The sequence below is a fragment of the Grosmannia clavigera genome, assembly GCF_000143105.1.
Source record: "Grosmannia clavigera kw1407 unplaced genomic scaffold GCSC_167, whole genome shotgun sequence".
Classification (NCBI taxonomy): domain Eukaryota; kingdom Fungi; phylum Ascomycota; class Sordariomycetes; order Ophiostomatales; family Ophiostomataceae; genus Leptographium; species Leptographium clavigerum.
The window spans coordinates 1,540,497-1,554,160 of record NW_014040772.1 but is presented as its reverse complement, the minus strand read 5'-3'; the positions used below and the strand labels follow the sequence as shown (position 1 = coordinate 1,554,160).

The 13,664-nt window shown below is 56.9% G+C and overlaps 6 protein-coding genes across 6 annotated transcripts; 2 read left to right on the top strand and 4 right to left on the bottom strand.

Moving 5' to 3' along the window:
* Positions 1–271: 271 nt before the first annotated feature.
* Positions 272–1,309, bottom strand: CMQ_5949 (putative oxidoreductase; the record flags this gene model as incomplete). Its single annotated transcript, XM_014315014.1, has 2 exons — positions 272–1,029; positions 1,126–1,309. 2 exons carry the CDS (start codon positions 1,307–1,309, stop codon positions 272–274), a joined length of 942 nt encoding a protein of 313 aa, XP_014170489.1.
* A 390-nt stretch (positions 1,310–1,699) lies between these two features.
* CMQ_6400 (50S ribosomal protein) lies at positions 1,700–2,299 on the top strand (the record flags this gene model as incomplete). Its single annotated transcript, XM_014315465.1, has 1 exon — positions 1,700–2,299. The coding sequence occupies one exon, from the start codon at positions 1,700–1,702 to the stop codon at positions 2,297–2,299; it is 600 nt and encodes a 199-aa protein (XP_014170940.1).
* A 210-nt stretch (positions 2,300–2,509) lies between these two features.
* On the bottom strand, positions 2,510–4,497 carry CMQ_6010 (vacuolar protein sorting-associated protein; the record flags this gene model as incomplete). Its single annotated transcript, XM_014315075.1, has 5 exons — positions 2,510–2,665; positions 2,717–3,319; positions 3,403–3,561; positions 3,630–3,785; positions 3,853–4,497. 5 exons carry the CDS (start codon positions 4,495–4,497, stop codon positions 2,510–2,512), a joined length of 1,719 nt encoding a protein of 572 aa, XP_014170550.1.
* Positions 4,498–5,042: 545 nt separating this feature from the next.
* CMQ_6284 (transcription initiation factor tfiid) lies at positions 5,043–7,881 on the bottom strand (the record flags this gene model as incomplete). The annotated part of the gene is made up of 5 exons (XM_014315349.1): positions 5,043–6,234; positions 6,315–7,120; positions 7,177–7,355; positions 7,554–7,617; positions 7,768–7,881. 5 exons carry the CDS (start codon positions 7,879–7,881, stop codon positions 5,043–5,045), a joined length of 2,355 nt encoding a protein of 784 aa, XP_014170824.1.
* A 480-nt stretch (positions 7,882–8,361) lies between these two features.
* Positions 8,362–8,999, top strand: CMQ_6157 (uncharacterized protein; the record flags this gene model as incomplete). Its single annotated transcript, XM_014315222.1, has 2 exons — positions 8,362–8,466; positions 8,547–8,999. 2 exons carry the CDS (start codon positions 8,362–8,364, stop codon positions 8,997–8,999), a joined length of 558 nt encoding a protein of 185 aa, XP_014170697.1.
* Positions 9,000–10,371: 1,372 nt separating this feature from the next.
* On the bottom strand, positions 10,372–13,505 carry CMQ_6200 (peptidase family m28 family; the record flags this gene model as incomplete). Its single annotated transcript, XM_014315265.1, has 3 exons — positions 10,372–11,917; positions 11,982–13,124; positions 13,198–13,505. The coding sequence occupies 3 exons, from the start codon at positions 13,503–13,505 to the stop codon at positions 10,372–10,374; spliced, it is 2,997 nt and encodes a 998-aa protein (XP_014170740.1).
* Positions 13,506–13,664: the final 159 nt, after the last annotated feature.

Below are 13,664 nucleotides of genomic sequence, written 5' to 3'. Positions count from 1 at the left end.
GCCAAGTTGAGGAAGTGTGAGGCAAACCACTGCGTGTACGGAGTATTCCTCTTCCCTTGGAGACGCCCGTGAATGTGCTTGACCAGGCAGAAAGTGGGCTTGAGAAAGCGGTGGAAGCTTCCAGGGTGCTCTTGCCGGTTACGCAAGGCTGGACACCCAGCAGGACGGTCATGTGACCGTTGGACAGTAGTAGTCTAACTGCCTGCCACTGCTTCATTGAAGTATCCTATATTCTTACATGTACACTGCAGCCGGTGCCCAGCTGTCCCTGTCACCTGTCTGTTTCCTCTGCCGGGATGTTTGCGCCCGGAAGCTGGCAGTACTGCCTGTTGGCATAGGCCAAGCCGACCCGTGGGATGCCGTTGCTGTCGACGTGATCTGCGCCGCCTTGTATGATCTCCAGCACCTCGCCCAGCACGATTACGTGGTCCCGGACCGGCACAAGCCCTCGCAGCGGTTCGTCGAGCAGGCGGCAGCGCAGCACGAAGAGCACGCCCGGCCCGCAGAGGAAGGGCTGACCGGCTGGGGAAGACGGGTCTAGCGACTCCGGGGGCCAGACCAGGCGGCAGTCGGAGGCTTCCAACGCCCGGGCCGTACTCTCGGGGTGTGCGTTTCCGGAGCGGAAGACGTCGGCGACACGTGCGCCGCTGGCATCGCCCGAGAGGATGTGGATCATAAAGTGTCTCGTCTGCGCGATGGCAGCTTCGGTCCGGCTGGGCATGGCGACGTTGAAGGACACCACCGGGCTCGGGTAGAGGCTCAGCGAGGTGAAGGAGGACATTGTAAGGCCGACGGGGAGGCCAGACGGCCGGTCGTCCTGCTGCTGCGCATCGCCAGCGCCGGCAAGCGCCGTGCAGACCACCACCGAGCTCGCCAGATGGCGCAGCAGCAGGCGCAGGTCTTCGGGCAGCGATGGTGGGGCTCCCTCGACCCCTGCACGGATGGAACGCTCCTCTCCGGCAGCCTTGGCCGGGAATGGGGTCGCGGCTGTCGAGGACGTAAACAGGCGACAAGAGCCAATCGAGCGAGCTGTAAACAAAAAACGGGCACCATAAAATGTCAGATACGGTCTGCATTTCCCAGCGTGCAGCCAAACATGCAGCCAATTGGACTTGGAGGTCTCACGCCATAGGTCAGCACGAGTCTTCTTGGCCTGGGCTGAGGCCAGGTAGAGGCCACCGTATCTGGCTGTTGCTCTCTTTGCTGAGGTGCGAAACAGAGACGGGACACTGCGGCCGGTGACATCTCGACACAAGAGGGACGGGACTGCGCTTCCGGCTACGCGACCATGTGCGCGGCAGCATCGCATCGCATCTTCCAGCAGACGAGGCCGTCTGACAGGGGGGGGCGTCGGTCGTGAGGGCAGGAAAGCAAGACGAGAGAGCGAGAGCAATGGTCGAAGGAGAATGTTCCGAGAGAAGTGTAGCGAGAAAGCCGCCGATAGCGATAAGAAAATAATAATAGCTGGCGGGGGAAGTTGTTGCTGGACAGTTTTAAATAAAGCAGAAATAATTGCAAAAAACACTAGCGCCAAAAAGCCCAAAGCCTCTCTTTCGAGCAAACGGATCGCCATTGATCCCGAGCCAGTTCTGCGTTCTGTTTTTGCGACACGCCGACACGACAGCAAGCCTTTCTTCCATCGCACCGCCCACTGTGAGAGACACGGCTCCGCTGCTCAGACCGATTCATTCCGTTCACCATGACGACGCTCTTCCGCGAGGCATCATCCGGCCGCATGGCTCTGTCCACCGGCATGTTCACAGCACCGACGGGCTGTCTTGCACGAGCCGGCCGGCGAGCCCTGTCGACGACGCCGGCATGCCACGCGCGGCTGATTGCGCGGCCACAGCGGCCGTATCAGTTCACGCAGATGGTGCAGCTCTCGGACGGCAGCACGTTTACGATGCGGTCGACCAGCCCCCATGCGCTGCACCGCAGCACAAAGGACAGCCGCAACCACATTCTCTGGCAGCCGACGGAAAAGTCGCTGCGCAACGTCGAGGTCGACGAGGCCGGCCGGCTGGCAGCGTTTCGCAACCGCTTCGGCCGCGGCTGGGACGCCTCGCAGGACGTCTCCGAAGAGGCTGCTGAGCCGGAGCTGCAGAACAAGACCGCCGGCTCGACCGAAGACGCTGCTTCTGCTTCTGCTTCTGCTGCTGATCCTGGACAGACGGCTGTCGTGGACCCGTTCGACAGCCTCGCAGACCTGCTCAGCGGCTATGCCGCCAAGGAGGACCCGGCCAAACACGGAGGCCTGAGCGCAAAGGAACAGGCACGAAAGGACAAGAAGAAAAAGTAGCACAGGCACAGCGAAAGAAAACTTGTATAACAGAGCTATTAGCATGCCGAGCCGGCGCCGCAGAGACAATGCGGGTTCCTCTTCTATGTACAACCAACATGACACTATGAATACTGTCCGACTTCCTGCCTTTTCTCTGTGTTGTCCTCTCTCTCCCATCTCATGATCAGAGGCCTAGCAGTAGCAGCAACCACAGTCAGGCCTTCCAGCTTAGTCAGAGTCCTCGTCAATGTGTGCTCTGGCTCGGTCTATGGCTGTGTCGCCGGCCGGCCGGCTTGCCGACTGCAGGACCGGGGGTCTGTAAAAGGCCGTCTCGTCATCCTCTGCGTCGAGCTGCATCAGGAACGTCTCCCACTTTTCGATCAACTGCGCCAAGTCAGTAAACGGACACATCCATCGGGGAGCCCTCCGGCTTACCTCTTTCTGTGCCTCCACAGAGCTTTCCAGAAACGTCTCCACGCCGCTCTTAAAGTCCTCCACCTTTTCTCTCTCGAACCGGTCCAGCTCGTTGTGCATCAGCCGACCCATGTCTTCGAACAGCAGCCGGGCCTGGTGCACCTTGCGCTCGGCGTCGGCCACGTCGGCACCGATCTGGTTCAGCCGGTCCTGCTGGCTCTTGCCCTGGCGCAGGAGCTTGTCCTGGGCCGTCTTGCGCTTCTGCAGCTCGGCGTCGGCCGAGTGCCAGCTGTAAAAGGCCTTTTGCCGCTGCGAAAAGGCCTGCTTGACGCTGCCGATCAGGCGGATGTACTCGTCAATGGTGATGCCAAACGTCAGGATGTCCTGCTGCGCCTGCCGGTCGTACACGTCACGGATCGTCGCCTGCAGGTCCGAGAGCGCCTCGAGCGGACCCGACAGGCTCGGCGACAGCTCCACGGTCGAGAGCGCGTGCAGCGAGGCCGAGAAGTCTGCCGCTGCGTCGGCCATAGACTTGCGCTGCGTCACCATGCTGTCCATCGCCTTCAGCAGCGACTTGAGCTGAATCTCCAGCGCGTCCAGGTAGATGCGCCGTTCGTGAAACCACTGCGAAACGTCTGTTAGCTGTCGGTCCGCGCAAGGAACAGGCCGTAGGCCAGTCAGGCCACCACGCCCAGGTACCAACGCACATCGTCCTGCTCCACAAACTTGACGCCGCCTCCGACGCTGAGGCCTAGGCTGCTCATGATACCCTTGCTCTCGCCTAGATTCGGCTCCTTCCGCTCCTTGTGCTTCACGTCCACGTTGAAGGCTTCGCTCTCGAGGAAGAGCTTCAGGTCGCCGTCCTGCTGCAGCGTCGGATGGGCCCGCCAATCTTGTTGAGCATCTTCTCGAGCGCCGCCCGTCTCGACTCCACAAAGTTGCTTTCAAACCGGCCCATGGCCTGCTTCTCCGGCGGCGGAGGCACCACCACGCCCGGACAGTTGGCATGCATCTGGCTGTACAGCCACAGGAAGTCGCGATAGCGTCGGTTGACGACAAACTCGGGCTGTCTGTAGGCCTTGGATGTGGTCTGCCGCATATTGCCTATTAGAACCTGTAGCGAGGGACAGACATGTCTACACGACATCGGAACTGACCTGTGTTTTCACGCTGTACTCAATGTGCGAGCCGGTGGCCCCGCCGATCTTGTGCGGATCGCCGACGGAGATGTAGAAGCTCGGCTTGGAGGCCTGCTCGATCGTCACGCTCGGCCGGCTTGTTGTTCGCATAGGCGTCGGCACGGAGGCGGCCACGGGCGGCGGCACTCTGGCGCCACGGGCCGACTGGCCGTCAAACAAGCCGCCGGTGCCGCCACCGTCGAGATCGTCAATGTCGATGCGATGCGGGTCAGCCGGTCCACGCAGAGAGCTGCTGCCGGCACCCGCCGGCATGGTTGACCGCAGCGGCAGCTCCTTCAGGGGCGGCGCCGGCGGCGACTCCAGACCGGTGGCGGCAGGCTCGGTCGAAACATCGGCGCCAAACAGCGTCGATGTGCTGCTGCTCAGCGCACCGAGCGGACCGAGAGGATCGTCTTCGACAGCCTGTAGCCGCGTGGGCTGAGCCACCAGTCGGCGAGGGGCCGCGCGTGCCGGCCGGCCCCCAGATGAGGCCGGCGCCGAGGATGTCGTGTCAGCAGACGGCTTGTCCGCCCCAGACGACGGGGCTGCCGCGGATCCCTCTTCGTGCGCGGCCGGCGTCGACTGCGGAGTATCGGCCCAGGGTGCTTCTTCGAGGGGGTCCATCGTGTCGCAACCGGATTGGCGCCCAGCAGCGAACAGGGATTGATCGGAGGAAGCAAAAAAATAAGGAGGGCGGCAACCTTGGACGGCCTGCTGCTATCGATTGATGTCGCTGTCGTAGGTAGCGCGTGGTTGTGGCAGGAGAATGACGCTGGAGGAAGATGAGCCCCAGAGACAGACCTTCTGATCGGCTTAGTTCAAAATGCTCGAGGAGCTTGGCTGCCTTTCCCGCACTGTGCTTGAAGAGCGGGCGTAACTGCCTATCATCCCACTAGACGTTACAGTATGTCCACTGTCTTGGCGACGGTATGCTGACTACTCCGTACATATAGCAGAACAATGATGTGCCCGCTTTGCCATTGACCACTCTCCCAGATATAGCAATCTATTAAAAGCTACCCCATCATGCTTATTATTTCTGCATCCTACAAACTATCCTGTGTCCCAGGTGGCTATCGCTATTAGCTCCCAACACGAAAGTTCCGCATCATGCGCCGTCCCCTGTGCCCCAACTCCTTTACAAACAAAACACAGCTGCAGTCACCGACTCATGGGTCGAAGCATCCGCCACAAACGACCAGGTTCATGCGCGTGAACTCGACACGCAGCACCGGCGTCTTCTTTGTGGCAAATGCGCTGATCTGGTCCGGTGTGATCATGACTTCTTTGCTCCCCTTCTTCTTGCCCGTACCGCCGCCTCCACCTGCTGTCGATGTGCCCGTGCCCGTGCTCGTGCTGGCCTGTGCCGAATGGCCTCCCACCGTGATGCTTCGGTCGTGTACACCGCCGACTGTCACAGAGTCACTGGCTGCGTTGCCGGCTGCATCAGTCGCTGCTCCTGCTCCTGCTCCTGCTCCCGCTGCCGTCGTTGCCGATGCACCCACTCCGAGGAGTGCGGGTCCCTTGTTGATGTCCTTCCGCAGATTGACATCCCAGAGACGGACAGTGCCATCTAGCCCACCTGATACGAGAGCCGTGGATTCGGCACTGAAGCTCAGCGACGGGATGCCGCCCTTTGCGTGACCGCGGCATCGCTTGATACGAGTGCCCTTCTCAATATCCCATATGAAAATGTTGCCCCCTGTATCGGCACTTGCTAGGATTCTGCCGTTTGGTGCACACTCTAGCGCACTGATGTAATCTGCGTGTCCTGTGAAGACGCGCACGCAATCGCCCTTGATTACAGACCACATGCGAATCGTCTTGTCTGTCTCGTCAGATGCAGAAAAAACATACGTCCCGTTTGAATGCCACGCGATGGCCGAGATGCTCGTGTTGTGTCCTACCAGTAGCCGCTGTGCAGAGGCGTGGTCCTGCGTAAAGATTCGCGCCGTCTTGTCCCAGCCAGCCGTGAGGAAATAATGACCGTGTGGCCCCCAAAGCACCCGGAACACAGGCCCGGTGTGAGACTTGTATACGCAGAGACAAGACCACACATCCAGGCTCCAGAGTCGCACCGTACCGTCAGCAGAACTAGACAGCAGCAGCTTCGAGTCTGTCTCTAGCGGGGCTTGCCTCTCGTCAAAAGGATTGTGCTTGAACCCAGCCACGGCGTCGGAGAAGGAGAGGCCGTAGACCGGCCCGGAATGGCCCACTAGCTTTCTGTTGTTTGTCTTGTCCTCATCTCCGATCAGCTTGCTCTTCAGCGCCTTGCCATCGACGCTCCAGACCCGGATGTACGAGTCCATCGTGCCATAAGCAACAAGCCGGTGGTCCTTGGAGAAGGCCATGGATGAGACGCTGTCCGAGTTGCCAATAAACGTCAGCATTCTGTGGCTTGACCTGCGACACGACGATAAAGGAGAAAAGGATCGGCTTACCTGCCACTGGTGTTGTGAAATGTGAACATGCACACCGAAACTGGCACCCCGACACCGCCAGTGTGGTCATCAATGCGAAAACGGTCCCGGTTTTCGCGAATCTTCTGCATCTCCATCACAACATCTCTTGCCCGCGATGGCGGTAGCGGGAGGTCGGTACGAGAAGGCCCGTCCACGCCCTCTTCCTGCTTGATCTTTGCGTCAAACTCCGAGACCAGAGACGGAACACCGACAGCAGGCGGCTGCCGCTGGTCTTGTTCTTCGAGCTCCGCACGAACGTCTTCCCGCAGGTCGGACTCCATCGGCAGCGGCCCCAGTCTCAGTGCCGTATGCGCGCTGAGAACATCCCGGTTGCTGACGCCCGTAAACACACCCGAAATGCCCTCCTGAGCGTCTGCCTCGTCCAGGTCCATGTTCTGAGCACGACGTGCAATGGCCTCAAAGCTGTATGGCTCGATGGGGCCGCGGGCAGTAGAATCCAATTGGCAGTGGGCCTGTAGGATATGTGTGATCACGTTGCCACCAGCCTCTTCCTGGCGCTCCAAGAAGCTGAAGAGCTGGCCGCTGACATGCTGGTTCAGTGGAATTCGGTATCTGTTCTGCCGGTAGGTTCTGGTCGTCGGGTTTTCCGTGATGTGGACGGGCAGCTGGATTGTGCCAAATGTGCGGAGGTCGTCGGCGTGATTGCCCTCGAAGTCTGGCTTCCGCTCTAGGAGGAACGCCTTGGACTCTGGCACGAAATTCTGCTCTACCAAGTCCAGAAACGAGTATACAAAGACAGGCCACAAAAGCTTCCAAAGCTCAAACTGCGAAGACGTCAGTCTACGCGTGGCCGTAGTCTGGCTGCTGACGGTCGACGTACCTTGTACAGATCCAGCCCATTCTCAATCCAGTTCTTCAGCAGCTTAAAAGCTTTTCCGTAGCGCTCGGGACCCATGTCGTCGACTCTCCTTCGAACGGGCCGGCCGTCAGCATTGACAACTGCAGACTCCTTGCGGAATGTTGCCTCGGTTTTCGTGAATCCTTTCTTCAGCAAATAGTCTGTGACCTGCAGCACAAGATGGTCAGTATCCGCATAAAGTAGGGCCTAGTCAGAGCTGAGGGAGCATGGAGAGTAGCAAGCATGAAAGTGAGTACGGATGAGCTTTCATAGACAGGACAGGGCTGAACATGGTAAAAACTTCAGATGCCTGCGTCCTGTGCCATCAGAAACGTACTATCGTGCGCCCTTCCGCATACGTATGCACTTTTCTGGCCGCGGCGCCTTGTCCTTGCCGCCCACCGTGCTCTGCACGGCGTGAGCCTTGCGGGGTGGACATCAGTTGGGTAGTAGAGGGGTTGAAACCACGAATGTGTAAAAGTACATGTGCAGGAAAATAGCAAGGACGCGAGGCAAATATTGGTGTAGGTGGATGGCCCTTTTGCAATGCCAGGCGCGAGCGCAATGACGTACAATTTTGTTCAGATCGGAAGGAGAATTCGACGTTGCTTGCGAAGTTGCCGTGGCAGCCGACGACGGCCCAACCCCCGAGCCATGCTGGCCGCCGTGCTGGTTGGGTGCAGACATGATTCCGGATCTCGCAGAGCTGTCTGCAGTCACTTCGTGTCCAGGGAAGCTTGCGTCTCTTTCATTGACAATCCTAGCGTTTTCAGATTTGTCGGCTTGAGGGCATTTCACGAGGAAATAACCAAATTGACGTGGTGCTCGGTTCTGTTCGCTGTCCCGGTATCCCCTCGTTGTGCTGAAGCGCAAAATCAGAAGAGCCGCGGAGAGAAGCGCAGCCGGCGATGCTTCGTTTCATCAGTTTGATGGGCTTGATCCAGGCTAGAAGAGGTTGGCTACATGATGATGCATTTCTGAGCAGGACCGATCGCGACTGCGCGTTGCGCACGGACCACAATAGCACAGTATGTGCGCACAAATAACTATATTAACACTGTGATATTTCGACGTCTTGTCGCAACTGAACTCGCATTGTCCTTCCCCCGCCAACTTTGCTCCGCTTCACCACCGACGTTCCAGTAATTTGGAACATCAAGGCTACGGATGATGAGTGCCCCATCTGGGGGTGCGTCTGGAGAAGCCAAGGATGGCATACAGGAGCCTTTCACTCTCGCAGAGCGACTGCAGCAGCTAACGGACATCGATAATGTGGGTGCTTCTTTCTTGAGCACATCTTTCCTTGTGTTGGTTTTTCTGCTCTTATTGTTGACCATACTTTCTTCATATAGGATATTACGACCCTTCTGTCTCTCGCAAACAAAGCTCTCAAGCCGTTGTCCTATCCTATTGCCGGATCGGAAGCCCAGCCAGCTGAGGCGCCTAAAGACTTTGCCAACCCGGCAGAAATCCACACCGAAACGCAAGTCGCTGCCTTCAAAGAGGCCATGGATTCTTTTCTTTCTACTCTACATTCGGTCGACGTGCAGCTTAAGCGACAGATCTGGGGACTGGAGGAAGCTAGCATCATATCTCTGAAGGAGTCCAAGTCTGCTGGTGTCTCGCTAGAACCCAATGGCGTGGGCGACATAGGGGGGCTAGACGTTGGCTGGCTCAACAGCCGTAGCAACAAAGTCGACCGCGACATGGAGGCGGAGCAGTGGGCGAAAATGCGAGCTGTCCTAAAGCACACAGGGGAGGCAAAAGCGGGTGCAGCTGATGCAAATATGGAGATCGATATGTGATGCAGCATGTACTTGGCACATATGAGCTACATCAAAGGGGGGCGGCGTTTTGGGTCAGTTTTCGCAACGAGAATGATGCGGTTGGCATACAGGTATAATAGTAACATCAGGGCCTGTGGCAATGTTCTGTTTTCCATTTTTAGCCATTGAACGTCTGATCCCATACTGTTTTTCTTAGTTCAAGTTGACCTTCCATTTTCTATTTGTTAGGTAAGAGCGATGTTCGGCCTGGATGTCAAAGATGGCTGTTTCTCGGTGTTGGCGCGTATACCAGCTTGTTGTAGCCAGCGACAGGGAAATAGGACCCGTTGCGAGCTGGAACGTATAAGCGCGGGTGGATGCTGACAAGACATATTAGCCACTATTTTTTACATCCCTCCGCGTCTCAAAGTGGACGTTGCGGTGGCTCGTATTGTCAATCACATCGTTTCAGACTTCTCCAGCCTCGCTTACAATTCATCAAACCGAGAGCACAAAAAGTTTTCAGTATCGTTCCTTAGTTCGGCTTAAGAAAGAAAGGTGTCAACATATAGTGGGTGATGTATGTGCAGTTTGGTTTTGATCTCAGAAAATCTCACCAAACTGGCCATGAAAAGAAAGACAATGGGGTGCTTCGTTGCAGAAAAATTGGCACTTGAAATTGCCATAAGCCGCGGTATCCTTACCGGGTTGCAAGAAGATTGACTGCTCATTGATACCAATTAGAGAAGCAATCAACCGACAACGTGAGAATGTATACCATATTTCCTATACTGTGGTTATTTTCCCAAGTTTGGTTCAAGGAAAAGTATCGTGGTGTGCTAGCAATGGAAAACACTTTCTTGTAGCCGACAATAGGATAGACGGCACTAGTCTTTGAAGGAGTCACGGCAGTTGAACTCGTGTTGCTGAACTGCGAACCAGCTTCTGTAGTGTAGTCATGAATCGACCCAAGCTTTGGCTTAGAGTATGATACGAAACCCAAGACGAACATGGGCAGCGTCGCTGCCGCCACAGCAACACGTACAAAACCCGAGACTCTCATTGCTGGTTTTACGTGGCGAATCGATGTTGCTGTTTATTTGCTGCCCGTAGAATAACCAGTGGTGAGAGAGATAAAATTATAGGAGAGAGAGGTGAAGAAAGACGATCATGATTTATAATATTTGCCGAGACAACGGGGAAAGTCATGGCTCAGAAAGTTGGGTCGCTCTTACCTTCAGAGGTGGACAGTACCGCATTCTTCCCGAATAAGAAAAGACTGGTGACATGAACAACGCCTTTTTTTTCAGAAAGGATCGTTGCCAACCATTCGAAAAAACAGATCGAGATTCATTACAAAGAAACCAATTACATACGATTACGGAACGAATAAGATGTTGCCACACCTGTCTCACACCGAGAAACCTTTGGTTCCCTCCACGAGAGGCGGATTAGACTTGATCGACACGACTGACCACTTTGGTGCAAACTTCCACGCCTCATCAACCGCAGGGACTGTGCCAGGAGTGTTGACGTCAGCCCATCTGCATACCACAGAGCCGAAAACAGTTGATGCCACTGTCTCGGCGTCGTCGTCGCCCAGCTCAACGTCCACAAGCCACGGCGTCTCCCAATCTCTCCTCCAAAGCGTGACGTCTGTAATTGGCCATACTTCGGCACCGGGTGCCCAGGGAAAGCGCGTGTCGAGGTTTGCACTATCACGCACAGAAACCTGCTTGAATGGCTTTTCAAAGTGCAAAGCACAGGACTTGCTGTTTACCGCGTTGATCTCAATCGTTGCTTTGTTCTTCAACTCCGACCGCGTGGCATTGATTGTCACGAGTCTTGCATAGTTATCCGAGAAGGGCGTTTCCGTTCCATCAAGGTGCGGCTCGAGCCCAGTGCCATCCAAGGCACAGTCAACCAGGCCGGTCTGCCGTCCCCGAGAAGGCGAACACGTCCACGGCTTTCCCACAGCGAAGGGAAGGTCCGCCTTGATTTTTAGGAGATAAGCTTCGTGACCGGTAAGGATGATGGATGTTGTCCCGGTATCTGCCGAAAATGTCTGTCGGATGAAAACTTTGTAGGGGCTGGCAGGAGAAAATGGGAATGAAGACAAGCAGTATACGAGCGTGCCCACAAAAATGACGGCAAAGAATATCGGAATATGGCGAGTGACGCGATGGATGAAGGGTGTGATGGGTAGGAAGACAAACGTGGTGAAGAAAGCGATGAGAAGATACGGCGTCAGCAAATTGGAGCCATCCGTCCCTGTCTGCTGCACCGACAAGGCAATGGCGAGACCCTGTTGCGCTGTGATGATTATTGTGAACGGCCCAATGATCAGGAACTGAACAAGCCAAGTCCAGGTTGGAAGACGACCGGACCATGCTTGTTCTGAGGGAAAGGGCTGCGGCTTTCGTTCTCCATCGGCATGATGACGTCTTGCATTCAATATGGCCGTGACAGATCGTCGGTAATTCGTGGCAAACGTTGTCGGACGGCCGTTTCTGGCATTGCCACCGATGAGAGGACTCGCTTCTGTAGGGATCTCGTCATCGTCATCCGTTGTTTCGTGGACGGGCGACCCATCTTCAGCTTCTTCCGGACCCGGGGCAATCAAACCGACGTCTTCGGCAGGGTTTGAGCCTGAAATATCTGCGTCTGCCACGCCAACAATTCCTTCCGCATAAGCTCCTTTCTTCTGGAGACTCAGGTTCTCCAGCAAGGAGACGACGGTAGCGACAAAGACACTCGAGGCCCAGAATGCGACAATATAACCCGACGCTATTTTTTTCTGGTCCTCCACGACGGCGGTATAAACCAGAAGAGGCCATGTGAGAACGTAAAGCCAAATAAGAGAATACGTCCGATGAAACGCCGACGGCCGTGAAGCGTCGGCACCTCGCATGACAAACCAGAAGACGCAGTAAAAAAGCGAGGTCATCAGGGCCAGCCTGTCACCGCAACATGTCAGAACATTTATAAGACACGGGAAGGTGAAGAAGTGGGGAGACTCACACTGCATATAGGCTGCTATAGATGATAAAGGGCTGGACCTTCTTGATGAGGAGAGCGGCGCCAAGGACGAATGCCTCAGCCACAACGAGAGCAAGAGGGAAGCGAGAAAAGCCCTTCCACCCATCAAGAGGCACCTTCTCGGCAGCCTCTTCCATCAGTCCGACCGAGACGGACGCCCTAAACAGATAGTCCTTGTCAGCTCTGTAGAGCACGTAAAAGACGAGAGCCAGAACCAGGGGCGAGACGATGAGGATGGTCAGTGACCATGCAAAGAGGCCGCGGAGGGCAAACAGAACCAGGCTGTTGCCGAACAGGTCGAACCAGACGCCGACGGTCCTGTGCGAGTCGACCCGGCCGCCCAGATCGCCCGAGAGGCCCTGCATGGACGCCAGCGCGCTGGAGAGCATGTGCCAGACGCTGTTCCTGGACGTGTGTCTGCGGTTGTCCTGCGTGGTGTGGTATCGGGCACGGGGCCGGAAAAAGGCAATGTCGAGGCCGCGGTAGCCCAGCACGTCCACCCAGATGCGGTAGTCGGTCTCGCTGCGGATCAGGCCGGACTTGAAGCTGTCGCTGGCGACCACGGACGCAAACGGATGCGGGCTTCGCCTGTAGGCGCTGACGACCTCCAGGTCGGTCGAGCGGAAGAGCATCGCCTTGCCGCCGGCACCGGCACCCTCCAGGTTGACAAACGAGCCGATAAACGGCGCCAGCGGGCTGTTGACAAAGGCGCTCGCGCCCAGCAGAAAGTCCTCCTCGGCATTGTTGAGCAGCACGACGATGCCACGCCGCGGCTGGTGCCCCGGTGTCGTGAAGTAGCGCAGCAGCTGCAGCGACGTGACCACGCCGACGCCATCGTCGGTGGCCCCAAAGCTGGACGACACGGCGTCGTAGTGCGCATTCACCAGCACAAGTTGCTTCGCCGAGGGCCCAGCTTCGGCTCCCGGCTGCCACCACTCGCCGGGCGCATCGTCTGTGCCACGGACGTAGACATACACATTCGTGCCTTCATAGTACATCACCGACCGCGTCCCGTCGGAGCCGCTGCTGGTATACGTCACGTTGGCTCGCATGTCGTCAAAAAGAACCGCATCCACACCAGCACCGGCACGTGACGCCGAGATTTCTGTCGGGGAAGCAGCATTGCTGAGACACGCATGACATGACAGCGTTAGCAACCCTGCCAGACAAAACATAAATCGCTTGTGCTCCTGCTTACCCGACACGGTCCTCCTGTGTGGTCCAGGTCACGCCGTTGTCGTCGAGGATCTCGCGGATCCGCTGGATGAGAAAGTTGCGAACAAGCTCGTTCGCATGGCTGTTCGCCGGATGGTAGGCTCCGGTCAGGTTAGCCAGGTCGGCCCATGCTTCCGACAGGCTGATTCCCCGCGGCAGAGCCGACTCTGCTGGTGCGCCCGGGACGGCCTCTTGGAGATAAATGATAGGCACGAGCAGAGCTAGATACGTGATGGTCGTCCAGAAGGTCACCTGGGCCGGCCGAAAGGCAAAGGGGTTGGGGAGAAACATTGTAGTCAGCGAAGAAGAGAGCCGAGAGGAAGGCGCTGCTGGCCAAGTCCAAGTTCCAGGAGCTTGAGCGAGGGAAGTGTCTATGGAGCACATTACACGTCAGCGCGCCGTTGCTATATCTACTCCGTAATACGGTCCCCGCGGAAGGCTTCGGTTACG